The sequence below is a fragment of the Euprymna scolopes genome, chromosome 17 (assembly GCF_053919585.1).
Source record: "Euprymna scolopes isolate OS-2025 chromosome 17, ASM5391958v1, whole genome shotgun sequence".
Classification (NCBI taxonomy): Eukaryota; Metazoa; Mollusca; class Cephalopoda; order Sepiida; family Sepiolidae; genus Euprymna; species Euprymna scolopes.
The window spans coordinates 88,747,446-88,769,773 of record NC_136498.1 but is presented as its reverse complement, the minus strand read 5'-3'; the positions used below and the strand labels follow the sequence as shown (position 1 = coordinate 88,769,773).

At 37.5% G+C, this 22,328-nt stretch overlaps 1 protein-coding gene across 2 annotated transcripts in view; it reads right to left on the bottom strand.

The window, feature by feature from the left end:
• The window catches only part of LOC145296841 (receptor-type tyrosine-protein phosphatase alpha-like), a 978,869-nt gene that overhangs the window by 174,396 nt on the left and 782,145 nt on the right, over positions 1–22,328 (bottom strand). For both annotated transcript variants that reach the window (XM_080142961.1, XM_080142962.1), the window contains exons 14-16: positions 14,774–14,861; positions 14,595–14,671; positions 12,553–12,589 (exon numbers count right to left, since the gene is read on the bottom strand). In XM_080142961.1, coding sequence (XP_079999087.1) covers positions 12,553–12,589; positions 14,595–14,671; positions 14,774–14,861 — 202 coding nt within the window. The remainder of the gene's footprint in view (positions 1–12,552; positions 12,590–14,594; positions 14,672–14,773; positions 14,862–22,328) is intronic.

Here is a 22,328-nt window from a genome sequence, read left to right as displayed (position 1 = left end):
TAAATAAAATGGAAGGTTAACAAACAAATTAACAGAACAAAAGGGATTTTTTTTAATAGGCATCGTCACTTATCAAAGCCCAGAGGCAACTCGAGGATAAGGGTTAAAGTGTGTACAGTAGTAAAATTTGACAATATAGTGATCGTTAGTAACGGAAATTTGGTAAATTTGTTAAATTAAGTGGAACGGCTCATCAAGAACTTGTTTACGTTGAACTTGAAGACGACCATATTCTAGTCAGCTGGAAAGCAGGAAAATGGAAAACAGTTCCACAGGTGTGCAGTTCTAAGAAAGAAGCTTTGTTTATGGAGTCTACATTTAGGTTTAGGCACAGATAAAGAGTGGGGGGAATTATTGATAGTGTTTTCAGCTAGACGAGTTGTAAAGTCGAACAGAATGAAGGAAGAAAGCGACCACGTGTCTGTGCGTGTTGTCTTACCTGCTGGGAGGATCACAAGGAGGGCAGAAATTAAAAATGGCTGCTGTGGTTTTTGTAAGATTATTGAGCGATGACGTCAGGCCTCACGTGACTGTTTTTCTGGCCGCCGATTGGCTGATGACGAACGCTTGGACAATAAAAGGAGTATGTTCAGAAGATCGAGGACAGTGTGTATCAACTGCATCAGTATGATTAGAAGTTCGACGTATGTGTTAATCAACTGCCGTAGTTGTGAAACGAATTCAAGCTTTAGAAGTTCGACGTGTGTGTTAATCAACTGCCGTAGTTGCGAAACGAATTCAAGCTATTTCCACGAAATGGGGGAAAAAATTGATCTCAAATTAATACCAGAGTTTGATGGATCGACCCCGGTAACTGATTGGGTGGAAAAGGTGGAATTACATTGCCTTTTGTCTGGTGTAAAAAACTTTGAACATGTTGTTCCTCTGCGTTTGTCCGGCGGCGCCTTTGCGGTGTATCAACAACTCAGCCATGAGGGCAAACAGGACTATGAGAAAATCCAGGCAGCGCTGTTCAAGGCATTTGCGATTGACCCCACCACTGCTTGGGAGCAACTTGAGGCAAGGACCTTACGTCCAGGCGAAACGGTCGACGTGTACTTGGCAGAGCTTATGAAGTTGACAGTGTTGTTTTGTGGACTGCCTGAGCGGGCCTTAGCATGCAAATTCCTAGCAGGACTCCCGACAGGAGCAAAGCAACTACTACGAGCTAGCTCAAGTGCAGATTCGTTGCCCCTTAATGACCTAGTAGATCGGGCCAGGACTGTAATGAAGAATTACTCTGAGATGAGGGAACCAGTAATTGCTGCTGCTCAGTCCACACCGAATGATAAGAAACCGTATCAGGGACCCAGTCCACGTGGTGAAATCATATGCTACAGATGCAATGGACAGGGCCACATTGCAAGGAACTGCTGGCAACAACCAACGGCTGTTCGCTGCTACCGGTGTAAGGAAAATGGCCATATAGCTCAAGACTGTCTGGAAAATGGAACCGGGGACAAGGTGTCAGCGTCGACCTCTTCCCCACGCAGAAATTAAATGAGACGCTGCCGATCATCCCGATATATATCAATGAAACACTGTGCTCAGCACTCCTCGATTCCGGGTGCTCCTGCACTATCGTATGTGCAGATCTTTGCCACATTTGGAGAAAGAAGAACGTCAGAGTGACTACCATCAGTGGAGAGACGCGCACATGTTGCGGGGTGGGCAATGTAAACATTCGAACGAAAAATGGAAGCTCCGCTAACCTAGAGGCGCTGGTAGTGCTCGAAAACCCCCTGAGTTTTGACCTGCTCCTAGGATATGATGCCATCAGAGCCCTTGGTGGTGTCTATATAACAGCGACGGGGGCGGAACATTTTCAGGAGAAAGCCCCAGTGTGTGCTGCGCTAAGGATCGACCAACCAGACTTCAGCGTCGAATTTGACGAGCAAAAGAGGGCTTGGACTGCCTCATGGAAGTGGTCGGAAAACCGGGAACCAGCCAAACTGCAGAATGGAATAACTGAATACCATGTGCCCGACCACATGAGGCCCGCGTACGAAGAAGAACTTCGCAAATGGATCGAGGATGGCTGGCTGATTCCCTACCCCTACAAGAAACTTGGACCTCCTAAGGGTCTGATCCCATTAATGGCGGTTGCTCAGCACAACAAAGCCAAAGTCAAGCCGGTAATGGACTACCGAGAACTGAACTCATATGTTGATGCGTTCACAGCTGATGCTGACGTGTGTGCTAGCAAACTACGAGAGTGGCGCCAGCTGGGTTCTAATGTGTCCATGTTGGATCTGAGAAGAGCATATCTGCAGGTCCGGGTTAGCGAGACAATGTGGCCGTTTCAGACGGTAATGTTTGCTGGTAGGAGGTATTGGCTCACAAGACTGGGCTTTGGGCTGAACGTTGCGCCCCAAATAATAAAGACGATCGTCAATGCTGTATTGTCAGAGGATAAGACCGTAAAAGAGGGGACATCAGTATACCTTGACGACATATACGTGAATGAAGACATTGTGCTGTCATCAGGTGTGAGGGCCAAGCTAGCCGAACTTGGACTGATGTGTAAGGATCCAGAACGCTTGGAGGATGGTGCTCGTGTCTTGGGGTTGAGCGTTCAACAAGAGCGAGGGACCTTGAAGTGGGGGCGCGGAACTGCAGTTCCTGAAGTGCCCCATGTCCTCACGAGGCGGGCTATATTTTCCCTGTGTGGAAAACTGGTGGGACACTTATCAGTAGGTGGATGGACTCGGGCCGCGACAGCCATCATGAAGAGGAGGGCGAGTGCAGTTACCAAAGGCTGGGATGACGAAACGGTGGACAATCTGTTGCTGCGCATGGTGAAGGAGACCATCCCAAGAGTCAAGCAGGAGGACCCTGCTAAAGGAGATTGGTGCATCCAGGGAGACAGGCTAAATGTGTGGGTGGATGCGAGCTGCCTCGCGATTGGGCGCTATTGGAGATGAACGGGTCTGTGATTGAGGACGCCTGCTGGTTGCGACCAATGGATGATGCTGCTCACATCAACCTGGCAGAGTTGGATGCGGTAATAAAAGGAATAAACTTGGCACTCCAGTGGAAAGTCAAAGAATTATGCATACGCACAGATTCGTTGTGCGTATACCACTGGATAGTTGACACATTAACAGGCAAAACGAGAGTGCGCACCAAGGCGGCTACCGAAATGCTAATCAGACGAAGGTTGGAGACAATAAGGAAGTTGGTGGAAGAGTATGACCTATCGGTGAATGCGGTGCTTGTCACTTCAACCTGTAATCTTGCTGATAGACTTACCCGTGTGCCCCAGAGATGGTTCGACGCAATGAAGAAAGAAGCCGAACCAGGGTCTTTATGTGCTACCTCTGTTGAGGAGACGGATAAAATCAAGAAGGTACACCATGACAGTGGACACTCCGAAGTGAGACGGACATATTATTTTGTACACTTAACCAACCCGTCAGTGTCCAAAAGCAAAGTAGAAGCAGTGGTCAAGGAATGCCAAATATGCCAGTCAATCGACCCTGCTCCCACCAAATGGCAGAAAGGTCGGCTGGAAGTCGACGAGAATTGGAGCTGACCGGGCATGGACATAACCCATTATGGTGGTCAGCACTTCCTCACACTGATCGATTGCGGACCAATGAGGTTTGCGATCTGGCGCTGGCGACTATTAACAAGACAGGACTCGGCTAGTGTCATCCGTCAATTAGAGTCCATATTTTACAAGCAGGGGGGGGGCACCTGAAGAGATTCTCACTGATAACGACACAGCCTTGTGCAGCGGAGAATTCAGGCGTTTCGTAGACGAGTGGGGGATCCGGCTTAGACACAGGTGTGCGTATGTACCGAGTGGCAACGGTATAGCGGAGCGGTGCCACCGAAGTGTGAAGAGGATAGCAGCAAGGAAGCAATGTACGATTGCAGAGGCAGTATATAGGTACAATACAACACCAAAGGATGACGCGACTGCTGAAAGTGCACCTGTTAATGCGATACATTGCTATCGAGTGCGTGTTAAGGGCATTGACGCCTGCCTGCCTAATCAGAAGAGGACACAAGGACGATACAAGTTAGGGGACACCGTCTGGGTAAGGCCTCCCAATAACCGATGTATGACCAGTTTCAGAAGAGGACGGATCACCAGCATAATTAGTGAGCAGGCTGTGTGCTGGTTGATGCTACTCCACGGCATGTGAGGGATGTCCGGCCCGCCCTTGATACAAACCAAATGGCGAACAGCGAAAGTGATGAATCATCCAATGGTGAAATGTGGATCCGACCTATGCCCCATTGCCGTGATGACATGGCTGAGAACCTCAGCACAGATAGCGATAGTTCCAGCACCACTTCTGAGAGCCCCAATGACGATGGAGCCCAGCTTGATGGAAGGACCGTTGGCAACGTTAATGGCGACAGGTCTGTTACCCCTTCTGAGAGCTCGGATGAAGATGGAGCGCAGCCGGATAGTAGGACTGTGGACACTGACCCAAGTAACTCTGATGAAGATGAAGAAGTCCAGCTAATCCCCCTCTGTAGGAGTGCCCATAACAAACGACCGCGGCCGCAATGCCGCATGTGTGATCTTGAGACCGGGGGGGGGGGATGTAAAGTCGAATAGAATGAAGGAAGAAAACGACTACATGTCTGCGCGTGTTGTCTTACTTGCTGGGAGGATCACAGTGAGGGCAGAAATTAAAAATGGCGGCTGTGGTTTTTGTAAGATTATTTAGCGATGACGTTAAGCCTCACGTGACTGTTTTACTGGCCGCCGATTGGCTGATGACGAACGCTTGGACAATAAAAGGAGTATGTTCAGAAGATCGAGGACAGTGTGTATCAACTGCATCAGTGTGATTAGAAGTTCGACGTGTGTTAATCAACAGCCGTAGTTGTGAAACGAATTCAAGCTTTAGAAGTTCGACGTGTGTGTTAATCAACTGCCGTAGTTGCGAAACGAATTCACGAGTATTTCTTGTGAACGTTTGGCGAGGGGGTATCATAGATTGGAGCTCAGTCAAATACTTACCATGAAAATAACGATAAAGCAGAGACAAACTTGCAATATCTCTTCTGTGAGAAAGAGGTTGCAGGGAAGAGAAAAAGAGATCCCCTACGAGGCTACGAAGTCTATTTTGAACTCTATCAAGGCAAGATAAGTCATTTCTAGCAGCTCCTGCCCAGATGTGGCAACAGTACTCTTGGAAATGCTATTATTAGAAATTGGTGAATACAGAGTTTTTATGGAATCAAGAAAATCTAGAAGTTGCAAAAGTAGTATCTGGTTCAACTATAAGAATTGAGAAAGAAATGGTATGGGAAGTTGTAAAATGAAAAAGGACCTTCAGGTGTTTTTGCAGAGATATTAAAAGTTGCAAGTAAATCACAAATCTGACAAATTTGACCATACAAGAAGGGGCTATCTTGAAAGAATTGGAACTTGGTACAATTGTGAATAGTTACAAGTGCAAAATGAATATACTTAATAGAAGTAACTACGCAGACTTAAAGTCGATGAATCAGATCCTGAAAATGATTGGTTTTAGACCTGGACAAAATACTATTTAGGCTAGATTTATCCTGAGACAAATACAAGTACTTCGGTAGAAAGAAATACATGTAGTTTCCATATCCACAAGGTGAATATGGAAAAAGCTTTTGGCAGAGTGCCAAGAAATGCTGTTTGGTAAAATCTGTAGTTGTGAAATTTGTTCAAGCAATACTCAAATTTATATTAGAATTAACAGCACATTTAGTGACAGCTTTAATGTTAAAGTAGTAGCATTTAATATTAATGGAGTAGGATTTTGTACTGAGTCTGTTGCTTTTCCTTTGTCGAAGGAGTTTCGTATAGATTGTTCAGAAGAGATGCTTTATGATGATTGTTCAATACTTGCCAGTGAAACGAAGGTCTACTTGTTAAGTTAAAGACTTGGAAGAATGCTAATGGAAAGTAAAATTTGAGAATGAATGTTTCCCAAAAATCAGTAGTTGTAATATTAGACATCCCCCTGAAAGAGGAAAATTCCCCTGCTTAGTTCGTGGAAAGGGAGTTGGGAGCAACCTAGTGTTTTTGTGGTACTTGCAAGCATTAAATACAAAAGAGGTTCAATGGAAGCTTGGGAGATGATGATTAGTTTGTGTGAAAAATTTTAAGGCAATGGAGATGGATGAGAAATCAGATATTGAAACTATTAAGATGGTGCAGGAGTTTTGTGACGTGGGTGAAATGAACTGAGCACAAGGAGGAAAATGTGCTAGAGTTAAGTTAGTTGGTTGTTCGATTTATTGGCCTATCAACAGCTGCATGGCCATTTAAGGCCGAATAAGTGGATCTAAAAAAAAAAAAAAATTTTTTTATTGGGGTTTGTCTTAGTAGAGTAGGTATTCTTTATTTTCCAGTATGTTGAGGTGAGTTTGGAGGAAGTTTAGTAAAAGATTTGGGTTGAAAATTTTTTTTTTTTTTATTATAAACTTGTTTGCTTAATCGCCACTTATAATATTAAGGGCCAGGTGTATTGCTGAGGCTTCAGCACTAAAGATGGAAGACCTATCAGGTAGGCGTGTTTGGATTTTTCTTAGCTGATTAATAGCAGAGCTTCCAATTTTTTCTTTGGTTTTAGCTCCGTCAGTATAAATGTGTTCATAATCTGGATAGTCATGAAGGATGTTGTTATTTTTCCATAAAGATAGTTTAATTGTGTTGGATTTGGAATGTTTAGAGAGATTTAATAGTATGGTAGTATGTTTTGGATGTTCGGGTGGGTTTACAAAGTTGTTGGAAAGCCAGGGTGGATGTTTGAGTGTAGAAGATTTATAGATTTGCAAGATGTTAATTTTGGCTTTGTCTTTTATTTCTTTCATGAGGAGACCATGAGGCTTGATTGCTTTTTCTTTTTTTTGGAATAGGGTTTGGTGTCTGAGGTGAGAGACACTCTGGTATATAGGGCTCGAAGTGTTAGATGCAAGTTTTATATAGTATTGTAGGGCTAATTTTGTCTGTCTCATTTCAAGTGAAGGTTCATTCGTTTCTGCATAGAGACTCTCGACTGGTGTAGTGGTAAATGCTCCAAGCGCTTGTTGAAATCCTTGGTGGTGAATTGTGGCGTTCTCTGATGTACGATTTTCTTGTTGCATCGTAGATAAAGCAGCCATAGTCCAATCTGATCAGTGAATCCTGTTGCCATGTCACTAATAAGGTGTTGCAGGTAAATGTTTGGTAGAGTTGTTTTGCAATCATCTCCCCAGTTTGTATGAGTTATAATTCTCACAAGTTGCATCCTTTAGTTGCATTTTTTTCTTAAGTATTTTATGTGGGGTATGAAGGTGAGTTTTTTGTCAAAGGTGATTCCAAGATATTTGTATTGATTTGTAATTGTTAGTTTATTGTTGTTAATTTTTAGCTCAGGGTCAGGATGCATTTTTCTATGTTGGCAGAAGTGGACACATTTGGTTTTAGTTTGAGAAAAGCGGAAGCAGTTTTTGGTAGCCCAGCTGCTAATTTTGTTGATACATAGTTGTAAGTGTCGTTCAATACTTATCATGAGGTTGTCAACATAGATGGCATAGTTTGTTCCAGAGTTTATGTTATTAGCTATATTGTTTATTTTTACATTAAAAAGTGTGACTGAAAGAATTCCACCTTGGGGAACTCCCAATTCCTGTTTTTGGGCCTTTCATAGGATGTTTCTTAGTCTTACTTGGAAGGTTCAGTCATTCAGTTTTTGATAAATGTTGGCATTCTGCCTTTTAGACCTAGTTCATCCAGGTCTTTTAATATTCCGTACTTCCAAGTGGTATTGAAGGCTTTTTCTGTCAATGAAAACTGTTACCACATCTTCTTTAAGGATGAAGGCTTCTCTAATATGGTTTTCCAAATTTATGATGTGGTCGATAGGGTTTCTGCCTTTTTGGAAGTCTGCTTGGTGTTCAGAGATTAAGTGATTTCTTTCTAGATACCAGGTTGACCTTCTATTGATCATTTGCTCGAGGGTTTTGCAGATACAGCTTGTAAGTGCAATGGGACGGTAGTCTGTTACATCTGAGGAGTCTTTTGAAGGTTTAGGTATGGGAATTATGATGGGATATCTCCAAGTATCAGGGAATTTTTCATTGATCCAAATATCATTGAAAATTTTGAGGAGGTATTCTTTAATTTCATTGGCAATTCTTTTAGGAAGACATAAGGGATTTCATCAGGTCCAGCTGTTGAACTATGGGTGTTTTTGAAAGATTCTTCTAATTCGTACATAGTAAGGATTTGATTGTAGTATTCAGTGTTGTCAAAGTAGAAGCAGATTTGTTGTTGTTCTGCTTGGTTTTTGATGACTTGGAATTCTTTGTTCCTATTAATTGGTGAGGAATTTTTGGCAAAGTTTTCTGCTATTTTTTCTTTGTTATATTGATATTGTTATGGATGATGTGTTTATTAGCTTGTTTAGTGTATTTTCTAGTAATTTTGCTTATCAGGTTCCATATTTCTTTAGGTTTGGTGGTTGTAATTTAGTTTGTTGACATAAGTTTGCCATGTTGATAGCTTGTTTTGGTTCTATTTTTTTGTAATTTTCTAAATTTTCTTTAGTTGGTTGGCTATTAAATTTTCTGAGTGCTGTTTGCCTGGCTCTGAGTACTTCTTTGCAATCTTTATTATACCAAGGCTTGTTGTATCTTGTTGATGGGGAGCTTTTAGGAATAGTTTTCTCGGCTATAATATTTAGAGTGTTGGTGAAGTGGGTAATGTCATCTTTTCTTGAATTAGCTTCTTGCACTAGGTTTGTTTGGCAAATTTTTTTGTAATCTTCCCAGTTGGCCTTATGCAAGTTCCATCGGGGTGTTTTAGTGTCGTTCTCAGGTTCTGGACCTTCTAGGATGTCGGGAAGTGATCACTCCCACAGGTCGTGTGATGTACTTTCCATTTGTAGTCTGTAAAGATGCTAGGTTCGGATATAATGAGGTCAATAGCTGAGAGTGTTCCAGAGCTAGGGTGAAGATAGGTGTTTGTTCTGTTGTTAAATAGATGTAATTGGTTTTCATCTAGAAAATTTTTGATGATTTTATCTCTTTTGCTTGTTTGTTTCCCCATAGTTCATTGTGGCTATTAAAGTCACCCATGAGGATAAAAGGTTTAGGGAGTTGTTGGATCAATAAATTCAAGTTTGTTTTATTTAAGTTTTCACTAGGTGGCAGGTATAGGGAGCAGATTGTTAGCGTTTTTTTTAGGCTTGATGGTTACTGCAACAGCTTGTAGTGTTGTACTCAGTTTGGTTTCGCTTTGAATAATATTATTGTTAATTGGGATGGATACTCATCTGGGCTGTATGAGTTAGGGGACACTGTTTGGGTGAAGCCTCCCAATAATCGATGCACCAGCAGCTTTCAAAGAGGGCGAATCACTGGCATTATGAGTGAGCAAGCTGTGCTAGTCAATGGTACTCCACGCCATGTGAAGAATATCCGGCCTGCCCTGAATACGAACAAGTTGGCGAGTAGTAGTAATGGTGAATCGTCCAACGATGACCTGTGGATCCGTCCTATTCCCAGCGATGGTACAACTGTGAACCCCAACATTGACACTGATAGTTCCAGCACCCCTTCTGAGAGCTCCGATGAAGATGAAGAAGTCCAGCCTGATGGTATGACTGTACACCCTAACACTGATGTTAATGGTTCCGACACATCTTCTGACAGCTCCAATGAAGATGAAGTAGTCCAGCCAATCCCCCTTCGTAGAAGTGCCCGTAACAAACGACCACATCCACCATGCCAAATGTGTGGTCTGGAGAGCAGGGGGGAGTGTAGAATTGAATGTAATAATCAAAGAGGAAAGCGCCCCCGTGTGTGTGCGTCGTGCGGTCATACCTTCGAATGGGATCTAAGAGAAAGAAAAATTAAAGATGGCAGCCATGGATTTATAAGGTGTAGTCTCGTGGAATCTCATGAGATCTCATCTTCCACTGCACACGTATGCAAATGGAATGGGGTCAGTTTTCTGATAAAATGTCTGTTGGCAGAGGCAGTTGGAGAAACGAGCTGGAAGTTGAGAGAAAGTTGTCAGAGACAAATTCTAGCTAGACTTTTGCATATTGTATTTGGTTTATTTTGTTTTGTTTTGTTTTGCCAATTTAACGTCAGATATGTAGTGTGTTCTGAATTTTCTTGTAAGTTTCTTGTAGGCATATGACTGCTGGGTGAAAAGAAGCAACGAGAAGGTTCAATTCGTCGATGTTCCATTGAAGAAATACTGGTTTATAGGTCATTGGTGGTGAGGTTACGATCCTCTGTGGTTGTTTTTTTTTAAAAGATGTTTGAGTTTATTATGGGTTTTAGTATTGGTGTTGATATAAGGTATGGATTAAGTGTAAGTTGTTGAAGGTTTTCGATTAGCTTTGTTCTTTTTCTTCTGTTTTTGGCTTTGTCTTCTGTTTGGTCTTTTGTTTCAGGATCTGGAACTGGAATTAGTACAGGATCTTATGTCCATTTTTGTTTTGACAGTGATCGATGGGGGGAGGGGTTCTTGATTTAATGTTTCTGTTTGTTGGTTTGGGTATTCTGTTTCCATTTCATCTTCAGGTTCAGTTTGATTTTTAAGAATTGGGGTTCTAGATCTGGAGTTTGAACAGGACCTTATAACTGTTTTGTTTTGGTTTTTCTTTTGTTTTTATGGTGTTCGGTAGGAAGTTTCTTGCTTTAGGGTTTCTGTTTGTTGGCTTCGATATTCAGTCTCCATTTCATCAAGTTCTGTTAAATTTTGGAGGAGTATTTCTATTTTTTGTTTTGCTGGTTTATTATTTGGTTTGAGGAAAATTTGTTCTTGAGAACATTGGCCTTTAAGAGGGGAGGTTTGGGTTTGGGAGGAGACATACTTTATTGGGTTCTTTTCTAGTTTCTAGTTTTGATTTTTTTAGTTTTTGAAAGTGTTGTATATTTAGTTTTTTTTGGAAGTTAAGCAATTCATTTGGTTCTAGATGTATAAGTTTTTCAATATTTATCAGGCTGGTTGGTGGGATTTGATTTTTCTGTTATTTTCACGTTTTATTTTTTTATAAGTCCTTTCACTATTGTCTTCGCTTCTAAGATATTTTTCGTTTATGTTTTATGACTAAGATTTCTTTTTCAATTTTCCATCGCTCACAGTTTTTAGAATAGGCAGGGTGCTTGCCTTGGCAATTCATACATTTGGACTTGCAACATTCTTGTTCATTGTGACTTATTTCTTTAGAGCCACATTTAGCGCATGTGGGATGACCTCTGCAGGCATCTCTATGGTGACCAACTTTTTGACAGTTGAAACATCTCAGAGGATCTGGGATGTATATTTCAACTGGTTCTATGGTGATATCAATTTGAATTTTAGGTGGAATTTTTGGAGTGTTAAATGTAATAATATAAGTATTGGTTGGTATTTTTTGTGAGTTTTTCTTGATATAGATTCTTTTATAGTTAAGGACTCCTTATTTGCTCAGTTTGATCTGGATTTCTTCTGGTGAAACAAGTGATAGTTTCCGGCTTCGGATGATTCCATTGGATTGATTTAGTCTATTGTGTGGGGTGACTTTAATGTTAATGTCATGAAAAGTTTTCATATTTTCTAAGTTTAGGCTATGGCTTATTGTTTCAATTTCAATTAATAGGTTGTTATCTTTTTTTTTTTTTTGACATAAATATGGATAAGACTTTCTTTGCCTGTGTTCCCCACTCACCTCAGAGCCTGATCTTGGGACTTGTCAAGGGGAAAACCCATTCGCCTTGACAGAGTCAGGGCTACACAGACAGTATACTCAATCAAGTGAGAAATACCAATTTTTGTCATTAAATTTGTTTCACTACCCAAATCTAGAGTGAAAAAAGTTGAGTTCGCAGCCATGTCAGAATTGTGTTCTACACTTGCTGATTGACCCTTGGCCAGCGCCTTCAAAGGTCTACTTTGGGGGTGAAAGTTTGTTAGTTTCTGTGTTTTTGTTTGTGAGAGGATTTCTTTTAATGATTTTAAAATTCTCAGTTTATTTAGTCTAAACAATTAATAGAAGACGTAGAGCTTGACCCGACCAGGCGATTGATCTGATTGGGCCCCTCCGACTGCTCGTCTAGTCAAGGTAAGGGTTAAAGTGATGTGTTGGGAAGAGGAGGCTCATGAACTCGGCCTCCAAGACCTTCAATCAACATGATTGCATTCCAAGGTGTCACGGGTCACCACCCACGGCCAACAGGTGAACTCATTGAGGGACTTTTACCCTCTGCAAGGGGGGGGGCAGTCGGACAGGGCCGCTAGAGTTAAGAGTGGATGGAGTATGTTCAGGGAACTTTAGTCAACAGAGCATTTCACTATCAAACAAGGGAATAGTGTATCAGTCATGTATATACATTGTGATAATGTATAGAAGTGAAACCAGGTCAGTGAGGGTCGAGGACATGCATTGCATGAAGAGAAATGATATGAAAATAATACAATGGATGTGTAAGGTAAGTCTTAAGAACTGTATGAGGAAGTGTGGATATCAAATATTTTTATTTGACACATTAATATCTAAACATATCAGTTGAATACAAAAAAAATCTTATTCCTTAACGTGGGTAAGTGATATGAAATCATCTACTCACCTTGAGATGCAGTATAAGCCTTTTCTCTCTTGTAACCCTGTGTAAAGTAAAAATTACACAACATTAATTTATTCCATTTGTGAGCATTTTACATTTTTACTCTTGAAAAAGCCTGCACTAAACAGGCGAAACGTTGTTGAGTTTTTAGGTCTTTCCACCTGTTTTATTCACATTAGTTTATAAAGTATTTAAAAATAAAAGCAAGTTAAATTTTGTAACCTCATTGTATTTATAGAATATCACAATATAGATATTTCTTAACATTTTGCTATTTTTCTTCAGTATTACTTGACAAAATAAAAATAAGGATTGTAAGTATAACTTGACTGAGACCATTAGACCTCATTATGTGAAAAATGATAGCAATCATACTGTAAAGATTTTTATTTATCTATATACATTATTTTAATCTGTATTGATAATGTGACTGCATATTAAGACTTTCTTTTACACATTATTTCTAAAATAAACATGAGGTAATCAAAAACGTTTGGAATTTATAATTTTGAAATATGAAATAATGTAAAATGGATTTCTAGAATTGTATCCAAAAAGTTTATTACAGAAAAAAACAGAAATTAATGGTATTATATATATATAAAGTCAAGTTAATCAATATTTTCTTTTTCAAAGTATTTTTTCTATATAGTTTAATCACACAAAATAAGCATGCTTAAATATCTATTAGCTTTGGGATTGATTTATGTTTAGAAAAATCATATTTTAACTGTTCTAATTAGCTGCAGTTTGCAATTAACTCATCAAATGAGACATTTCTAAATTTTATCTATCACTCTCTCATTATTGTTTGAAGCCTTTCTCTTATTTTAGGTGGCTTCTATCACTTTTTCTATGTTTATTGACAGTCAAAGGTAATAAAATCCTCCCAAAGATAGCAACTACTGCTTTTCTTTGACTTTCCTTCTCTCAACACTTCCTTTGACTGTTCCCCTCCTTTCTTTTTATACTGATGGTGTTGATTACAGCAATTATAAAACTTCAGATTGGACTAATTCATTATTAAGAAAAGGAAATATCACAAATAGTAATACTATTTAACCTGTATGTGGAGAGGGTGTAAGAAGAAAGAGGGCAGAGAGAATGATAATGAGCAAAAATAGACTTATTTGGGATTTGACCTTTTTATACAAGCTAAAAAAATATACTAAAAAAGATAAATTGGTTTTTGCAAAGATAGTTACTTTTCCAATCTAACCAGAACTCAAAGGTTTACCAGCAGAATACCCCCCCCCCCCTTCCCGTCAATGAATAGGTAATAGACCCGATGACTGAAAAGAGAGTTTGGATGCTTTTTAAAGATCAGACGGTTGCAAATAGAGGAAGTATAATTTAGATTTAATTTTGCTCACATTTGAATAGTCAAAATTTATAATTCAAATGATACTACTGCATTAATTACTAAAAGTTCAAAAATTTACAGTCGTTTATCCAGACAAAATTGTTTTGCTTTCTCTAGTGAGAATGAAGTAGGATTATCATAATTGATATTGTTCAAATATTGTAAAAAATTTTAACATTAACATAAAAAGAAAATTACTCTATTATTATGGTTTGATCGTCCTCAGTCTTGATACTTTTTGAACACATCACATATTTTGAAAAAAATTCATTGTTCTATATATATACAAAGTGCCCTGTAAGACACAATCCCAAATAGTAGTCCCATATGTTCCATGTGGCAATATGCTTTATTTAAGTGAAAGAGTATTAAAAAAAAAAAAATAGTACCACCATGGATACATATGCTTTATAAACTTAACACAGCAATCTTCAAACATCCTCAGGCACCGAAGATCAATAAATGTCAGTTTAATTCATATTTTCAAAACTTTTAAGTTCAAATTTGATGTTGTGCATAAAACTGATGTAAAATTTCATCTTGGCATTCTAAAATTGTCATAGTAAAAACAGTCACCAATGAAGAGTTGAGACATTGGACAGTAAACTTTTTTCTATTCACCAGTGAAGAACAGTAATTTGTGGAAAAAATTTTCATAACTAAAAACAAAAACTGAACTTACATCAAGATAGGAAGCATTGATATAGTCAGAATAAGGATCACCAGGTATCAAATCTAAATGAACTCGTGAATGATCATCTGTTAGATAAAAAGAATAAGACAAAAGTCATTTTTTTTTATATATAGTAAAAGTAAGAATATCAACAGAAATGAATTTGATCCAAACAAAAAGATACATACAAGCAATAATATCTTTATATCGGTTTTTATCTTTGTTTTCTTCACGTCTGGCTGTATTACACATTGCCAATAAACCTTCAGGAAGTTGCTAAAAGATAAAAACAAAACAGAACTGATTAATAGAGTGTGACAAGTAGAAATTCTCTAATATATCTGTGGTGAAAGTAATAAAAAACGTGACTTACACAAGCGACGGCGCCTCTGTCTATCCTGTCACGTGTCAGAATCAAGAAAGAAAAGAGACAAAAAAAAACTTTTGTCAATAGTTTCTTAATATACATATGGCATTAATTTGCATATGATGGCAATGATTGCTGTGAAAAAGAATGAAGGGGAAAGCACAGGGCAGTCTTCTTTTGTGGATAGTTGAGAGAGCGAGAGCGGTTGGTGAAGATTACAGTTGAAGTCGAGAGTTGGCAAGGAGTTTGGATGAATATTTATTATTATTATTATTATTATTATTATTATTATTGTTATTATTATTATTATTATTATTGTTATTATTATTATTATCATTATTGTTATTATTATCATTATTATTATTGTTATTATTATCATTATTATTATTATTATCATTATTGTTATTATTATTATTATTATTATTATTGTTATTATTATTGTTATTGTTATTATTATTGTTATTATTATTGTTATTATTATTATTATTATTATTGTCATTATTATTATTATTATTATTGTTGTTGTTATTATTATTATTATTGTTTTATTATTATTATTATTATTATTATTATTATTGTTATTATTATTATTGTTATTATTATTATTATTATTATTGTTATTATTATTATTATTATTATTGTTATTATTATTATTATTGTTATTATTATTATTATTGTTATTATTATTATAATTATTATTGTTATTATTATTATTATTGTTATTATTATTATTATTATTGTTATTATTATTATTGTTATTATTATTATTGTTATTGTTATTATTAATATTATTATTATTATTATTAATATTATTATTATTATTGTTATTATTATTATTGTTATTGTTATTATTATTATTGTTATTATTATTATTATTATTGTTATTATTATTATTATTGTTATTGTTATTATTATTATTATTATTGTTATTGTTATTATTATTATTGCTATTATTATTATTATTATTGTTATTATTATTATTATTATTGTTATTATTATTGTTATTATTATTATTATTATTGTTATTATTATTATTATTATTATTATTATTATTGTTATTATTATTATTGTTATTATTATTATTATTGTTATTATTATTGTTATTATTGTTATTGTTATTATTATTATTATTATTATTGTTATTATTATTATTGTTATTATTATTATTATTATTATTATTGTTATTATTATTGTTATTATTGTTATTATTATTATTATTGTTATTATTATTGTTATTATTATTATTATTATTATTATTGTTATTATTATTATTATTATTATTATCATTATTCATCTAAAATCTGAGTTTCCTTCAAAATATTTTTGTGTCTAATTTTTATTTATTTATCAATTATTCCATTTTGTTTTTTGAGTTGTTGGACATGGCAAAACTAAAACTCAGCAGTGATATAATAAAACCCTTCTATGGCGATGAAGATTTGGTGACCTGGCTCAAAAAGGCGTGCCTTGTTGCAAAACTACATCAAATTGATGATATAGCAAGCCTTCTACCATTATATTTGGAGGGAGATGTGTTCCAACTTTATCAGGAGATGGATGAAGATCATCAAATGAACATCGACTTGATTGAAACCCGGTTAAAAGTGGCTTTCGCAGACATGGCATTCACTACATATTCAAAGCTTAAACAAGTGGGCTGGAGAACGCATGGACATATATGCCAACAAAATATAACAACTTGCAGAAATAGCTGGCTTCACGGGGAAAGGCAGCAAAACTAGCATTTGTAAAAGGGTTCCCCAACAACATTTCAATGGACTTACAACAGACACATTGACTATAAGCGATTTGCTAGCATAAGATGTGGCAGAAGATGTTGTTTCAGCCACGCAGCCACTTTGAAGTGAGGTTAAACTTCCAACCACAATAAATCCTTGAACAGAATCACCTGTTATAGATGCAGTGGCCAAGGCCACATAGCCAAAGACTGCACAACTGGATGGCCTGATAGCATAAGTATCCTAAGGTCGCAACACAAATTACAATGTTTTAAAGGCAACAAAATCTGCCACTTTGCCGCAGAATTCCAGGGAAACGATTCCAGGGAAAGGACGTTAGCGTCTGTTTACTCCCCATGCAAGTGAGAAACAAGGTGCATCCAGTCATCCACATACTTGGTGATGGATGTCGTCAGTAGAAATGCCAAGCTGTTAAGGTGATGACGGCAGATGGAAAAGTAATGAGATGCTGTGGGACCATTCAAGTTGAGCTTACAGTGGGCAACCTGCATCCTTTGCAACTGGAGGTCATGATATTGTGGGTGTCCCAGTTTACGGGAGTCAAGTTGTGAAAAAAGACAAGACACAGACACGTGTTGACTACAGCTCAGTCGCTATTAATCTGACAAGCAAGCCTTATTTATTCCCTGTGCATGCTTATGTAAGGTAGATAATTCTTTGGGATTATGTCCCTTTAATTGTAAACATTATATCCTTCTCTTTCTTGGTGAGATGAATTGTCTTTTTCTTTCTTTAAATATGTATGTTACTTCATTATGAAGTCTTTGAGTCTGGCTGGGGGCAGTTATTCCTGTGGTGGGTTTTGTCTCACTGACATTTTCACAGTGCTCTTCTTGTGGGTGTGGGGTGTACTCACCCTCAGACTCTTCTTCCCTATGGAATGTGTTTGTCACTCGCTTTAAGTTAAAGAGTTTCTTGTGACTTGGTGATTTCCTCTCTACACAGTTATCATACTGTCCTTTATTTTTTTAACTGTATAAGGTTTGAGGTTGTATGGTGGTGACAGTTTGTTCTGTTTCTGTCTAATCAAGACTGTCACATAGGCAGAGAGGTGTTGCTCTTGTGTTTTTGTCTGCAAACCCTTTCATCTTCTCCTTTCCTTTAGAATCTTTTTCTTTTACGTATGTAGCGACCCTGGTGTTAGTTTCCCAATGGTATTTGTTAGACCAATGTTCATTTTTTTCCAGTACAAACCTCAAGGAGAGATTTTTGTGGTTGTATGGGAAGTGGCTCTATATTGTCTTAGAAAATGAGGTAACTGGGGTTTCTAGTTGTGTCCTTCCACTGTAGTAGAGATATTTTTAGAGTGCACATAAAACACTCCACCTCTCCATTGGCCTCAGGCCATAGAAGTGTGATTCTTCTATGTCTGAAATCTGCTTGCATGGCAGTCTCTAAAATCCTGTCCTTGAAATTGGGGAGGGGAGACTATTATCAAATTTATTAAAGACGGTTGGATATTCTTGCCTGACGAAGATCATATTTAGGCGAGGGATGACTGTACTTACAGATAATGAGAGTATTATCTTGAATTCATGGAATCAGCTGTAGTCATCGATTGTGACTAGCAAATAGTCTCCAGATGGAAAAGGACCTGCAAAGTCAACTGAAATTTCAGTCCATGGAGCATCTGGCAATGGAGTGCATGGGTTCACTGTGTGTGTGTATGTCTTGAGACTGCACAATTGGATGGCCTGATAGCATAAGTATTAGCAGGGGATGCAGCCGTGTATTGTTTCGTGTACCAGCTTATTTATTCCTGGGAACTATTTTCTTTTATCAACTGTTTGGTCTTGATAATGCCTGGTGTGATTAATGGTCTATGTCAACCGACCTTTTCCTTAATTTGGAAGGAATCACAAGATGGTGTCCTTGAAGGATGCACTGATAGTTCATCTTTGAATGGAGAAAAACTTGACAGCTGAAGTTATTCTATCATCCACCTGCAACTGCAGCCTTCACCTTTCGTAATAGAGGATCCTTCTCTGTAGCTTGTTTAACTTCTTCGGAAGTTAAAGATTTGGATATGGTGTTATGTAGGCTTCTGCCACATTGTCTTTTGATAGTATGTGATGTGGGTGATGACTAAGATAATCTGGTCATCTTTCTAAGGATGGTATACCAAGCTGTATTGATATGGCACGAGACAAAGATGCCAGTGCTCAATTCTAGTCGTCGTTGGTTTAAGATTTTTCTCAATCCCAAGAAGTGAACAATGATCCATGGTGATGGTGAACCTTGCTCCATATAAATAGATATGCATACTCAACAGTGAACATCTCTCTTTCAGTCTGGGAGTACCGCTGTTCTACATCTCAAATGGCATGACTGGCATAGCATAATACCATCCCATTTTGTGTCAGAACTGCACTTAATCCAACAGGGATTGCATCTACAAGGATGTTCGTGTCTTTCCTCAGGTCCTGTCAAAGCTTCCTTCAGTTTGTTTTCAGCTAATTGTTCTGTACCTGACAATCTTCATTCTGTATCCTTTTTTTTTTGTTTTTCTTGTTTAACGGCATGTCCACCCTTGTTGGGTTATTTTATGCCGAATCATGGTATAGTGTTTAAATATATTTTTTATTTATAAACAAAAATATGTGAATAAATATATAGTTGAAATATAGTTTGCATTAAAATTTAATTAGATTCATAAACGTTTTAGTACAAAATTAAAAACACTAAATGCATAAAATGTATTAAAATGCAAGTAAATTTGCAATAAAAAAAATTTAATATGAATTTGCGTTGTGTGTAAATCTGTGATGATAATGTGGTGTAAATGAAGAAAAAAGAAACAAGAACGACCGACCGCGTTTTTGTATGGCTTACCTCGTGTTCATAATGAAGAAGAAAGAAACAAAAATGGCTGTCCTGTTTCTTTATATGCCTACAGGGTGACCACGAGGTATGCAAATGAGATGCTCCTGATTGGAGATAAAAGAGGAGTGATTTGGGGAAGGAGGGCATTCTGAAGTTAGATTGCGAGCAGAGAAGTTGTATTTGTAGAAGAGAAAAGTCGGATTCGGGGAGAGAACAGCTAAAGTTGCAGAAGTTCGTTTTGGAGTGGAGAGAAGACGCGTCAAGTGGTAACCAGAAAGTGAAAGTTCGGACAGCAGTGTCACGCAACCGACAGATAAATATTTGCTAATTAAGTGTAGTTGCATTTGTGTAAATTTGTGTGAAAGTGTTATATTTGTGTAAAAATATTTAAAATAAATTTTCATTACATGTGTTAAATTTGTATTAGTAAATATTTACTACTAAGGTGTAGTTGTGTTTGTGTTAATTTGTATAAGAAAGTAAAATTTTATTTAATGTATATTAAAAGTGCAAAGGATTAGTTTAGAAATACTAATTCGTATCGATTTGTATTAATTGTCTTGCTTATTCACATGTATATGAAAATCTATATTTTTGTATATATACCAATTTCTTTAAGGTAATCGATTATATGTTCAACTTTTATGTTTTCGAAAAGTTCTTTTATATTGCTGTCTTTGTAATATTTTCGTCTTATAAGCAGAAAATCAATGCATTCAGTAAGAAAATGTTTTGTTGTCAGTGGAACCTGATATGCAATACTGTAACGCCTCCGTGCAGCTCAGCTCAGGTGCATAGGCTCGTGATTGAAATGCACCTGTAGCCCATACCTGTGGCGCCACCCGTGGTTTCGTCTAGAGGTCGAATTTGTCTTCGGTCGTCGTCGGTCTCTCCTTCCGGTTCTGCTTTCAAATCAGCTTCCAACCGTCACCTGGGCTATCGGAGAAATATATTGCATTCACAACGGCGTTCCAATCAAAGAAAAGAAAGTCAAAACTTAATTGGTTAACACAGAATTGATTATTGTCTTTGACTTTACAATATAATAGTTACACATTACCTAGTCATGCAACTTAGGGGGCTGGCAGTTTTGTTTCTTTTACCAAGTTCTCCGTTCTTCATCTATCGTCAGTCCACGGGAAGGGATCAGCGAAAACAGACACCAATTAGCCAAGTGTTTTGTTTTTATCAAATCAGTAATTCCTCCGTCCACCTTTTTGGAGTTATTCTTTCTTTCTTTCCTTTCCATCTCTCTGTTTCCCTGATTTCTACTCCTCCTTTCGGCTTTATCTATCCCCATCTTTAACCCCCATTGCACTGAGGTGTTCCTTATTAGGAGCTATTAGTCACTCCCAGGTTGACAATGCCTGGCGGCGACCCCTCACCCCTGATTCCCACCCCAAGCTGTCAGTTTAAGAATCTGGATTTCTTCATATCGCTCAACAGAGGGCCCAAAACAACCTTTTCGTTGTTAACGGATTTCCAACAATAAGATAAGAACAATTATTTGTTTTTTTTCTCTCTCTGACAAAATCCCATAGACATTTCTGTTTAAACAACATCAAACCATCATCATCATCATCATCATTAGAATTCAGCCGTGCAAATTTCTCTGAATTCGTGTCGACTAGCAAGGTCACTCGGCATCGCTCGGTCCGCATCATGTCACAATACACATTGGCTGGTCTTCTCCTTTAAGTAAATATGATTGGGTTAGGTATGTATGACCTATACGCAATCTCATTAATAAAACCTCTTCCTTTCAATTTTTCCTGGAATGTTGTTCCCAGTTACCAATTGTTGGTTTAATGGCATATAGTTTATTGTGAGTGTAACCATTCCAATAAATTTGCCACTGTTTTTTAACGCATTCATTTATATTTTTTTTTAATCCGTATAGGGGACTTTAAAGTTTTCATCTTGATTTTTATTTAGAGAAACCTTTGCTGCTGTGTCTACCAATTCGTTTCCTCTGATACCGATGTGGCTAGGTATCCAGCAGAGCACAATTTCTTTCATTTTTAAAAATTCGCTTATTCTAGCCTGTAATTTTACTAACAATGGGTTGTTAAACTTTTGTGCTTTTATTGCTGTTATAGCTGATAGTGAGTCTGAGAAAATTACATATTTTGTGTTGTTATCCCTGGAGATGAAATCAAGTGCTAAATCTATTGCACAAACCTCTGCATTAAAGATTGAGGTTTCTTTCAAGAGATGCTTTTTTTTTTATATACAGCTGCGCTGCCTGTTGCATCTACCTGTTTTGAGCTGTCCGTAAAGATGTATGCATGTTTAGGATAATTGTATTTGATTTGTTCAAATTCTTCTTGATAAACAAGAGGGCGAGTTTTTCCCTTACAGTGTTTGCCAAGACTTAAGTCAATTTTTGGTACTATAATGTTCCAAAGAGGTATTTTTGAAGTAAATGTTTTGTGAACTTTTGTTATCGGGATTTCTGCTTCTTCAATAATGGGTTCCATTTTTAGGCCAAATGTTTTAATGGCTTTTTCTTTTTGTTGAAATAAATGTTTGTACTTGGGATAAAACGTGAAGTTGTGTGCAGGATTGTTGGGATCTGCCTTCAATTTTGTATAATATAGCAGTGCTAATTCGTTATATCTGAGGTTAAGTGGAGGCTCATTTGCTTCAGCATACAAACTTTCTACTGGAGATGTTCTGAAAGCTCCCAGTGCAAGTCTCAGTCCTGTATGGTAAATGGGATTTAAAATTTTAATTCAGGATTTTCTTGCTGCTTGGTATATACAGCTGACGCAGTCAATTTCTGATCGAATT